Source organism: Cyprinodon variegatus, unplaced genomic scaffold (assembly GCF_000732505.1).
Source record: "Cyprinodon variegatus isolate N-32 unplaced genomic scaffold, C_variegatus-1.0 Scaffold0, whole genome shotgun sequence".
Taxonomy (NCBI): Eukaryota; Metazoa; Chordata; class Actinopteri; order Cyprinodontiformes; family Cyprinodontidae; genus Cyprinodon; species Cyprinodon variegatus.
Window position 1 is genome coordinate 865594 of NW_015150453.1, and position 1614 is coordinate 867207.

Here is a 1614-nt window from a genome sequence, read left to right on the forward strand (position 1 = left end):
TATATATGTATATACACATATATATAGCTGGACATGCGTTCTGGACTCGTTATGAATACTCCATGTATACGCCCAAAATTGAAAAAATACATAGAAAGTTCAGCGTATGCCAGCGTTTCAGAAGATCCTGGGATGTCAGGCATAGGCTGGCTAAATCAGCAAGGTGTGACAGGGGCTAAACCTTTACAAACAAGCTGCTAGAATTAGCTTCTTCTCAAATCTGATTAAATCTGATTTTACTTGTATGTATTTCAGATTACTTTTAATAAACTACATGTATTTTCTAATTAACGTAATGTTTTCCACCTCTCTGTGTTTGTCCTTGTTCACAGCCTGAGTACCTCCCGAACCAGCCTGGCTGGTGATGGCGACAGCCTCTTTTACTTCCATTCTCCAGTGAATAACTTTCTCTCTAAACTCACAAAGGTAACACTCCAAAGCTTATTATTCCAAAAGGTCAAGTTTGCATTTATATGAGCTCATTTCACAGATACTTCATTCAGAGCTGACTGTTTTCTTCACATTTTTATTTTGAAAAATGTCCCCTTACCATTACTGAGATTACAGTTATTTATGCCTGCAGCACATGAGATCTCCGTCGGTGTCCTGTCTGGATGTCGACACTTCCCCTCCAACCAATGAGTCCACCCCCGTCGCGCTGACTCCATCCAGTCCCACGAAATCCCACCGCAGATCAGCCTCCTGCGGCAACAACCTCCCCAATAACGTTCCAGGGTCGGGGCCCGACATGCAGATCATCCGGATCCGGATGGACCTGCAGGATGGAAACCTGTATCGAAGCATAATGGTGAAAATCAAAAACATTGAACCTTTATTACATGTCAGCAGTACGGTGGCAGAGGCTGATTTATCTCAAAGCTGCACTTAAAGCTTTCCCTGTAATGATAGTCATTAGATCAGATCCTCAGCAGAGCTGCTGTATCATTAGTGCAAAGCTCTTCTGATCTCACAGTTGCTCTTTTTTTTCCAACCTTCTCAGGTGACAAGCAATGACAAGACCCCCGCTGTGATCAGCGTTGCGTTGGAGAAACACAACCAGGACCCCAAACAGGCCTCCAGATATGAGCTGATACAACTTCTGCCTGAAGGAAAAGGTACGAAAAAAAAAGGTTGAGACCTTTTGGGAGCTGAAAGAAAACCCTCTTTCAGTTCTTGTAGTTTTTAATAGCTTGACTGGGGCTGGATGATATATCAAACCTTATTGTGGTATCATTTTTTTTTTCCCGGCGATACAATATAATTTATGAAATCGATATAAACAAATTAAAACCCTCAGAAAGACTGCAAAGAAAGCCATAAAAGATCAAACTTATCAAAGCTACTTTTTTGTTTATAAAACAAGCTCCACAATGTTTACTTCATAAAACAAAAGGCTTAAAACTACATAAAACGGAACATCCATCAGTGAAAATGCTGTTATCATAAACTCGAATATTTACTGAAATACTTGAAAAGTCAAATCACAACTTTTGAATGTTGGGACCTATATGGATATTGAGTCCTAATCTGCAAATAAAACATATTTAAAACATATTCAATTCAATTGTATTTGTGTTGCGGCTTTTGTAATTGTGTTGCGGCTTTTGTAATTGT

General features: G+C 39.7%; 1 protein-coding gene across 1 annotated transcript in view; it reads left to right on the plus strand.

The window, feature by feature from the left end:
• LOC107080657 (ral guanine nucleotide dissociation stimulator-like 2) overlaps window positions 1–1614 on the plus strand; it is a gene marked incomplete at its 5' end in the record, with an annotated part of 35334 nt that overhangs the window by 30448 nt on the left and 3272 nt on the right. The window contains 3 exons of the mRNA XM_015369197.1: window positions 333–426; window positions 584–808; window positions 1001–1115. Of these exons, the coding sequence (XP_015224683.1) occupies window positions 333–426; window positions 584–808; window positions 1001–1115 (434 nt within the window). The remainder of the gene's footprint in view (window positions 1–332; window positions 427–583; window positions 809–1000; window positions 1116–1614) is intronic.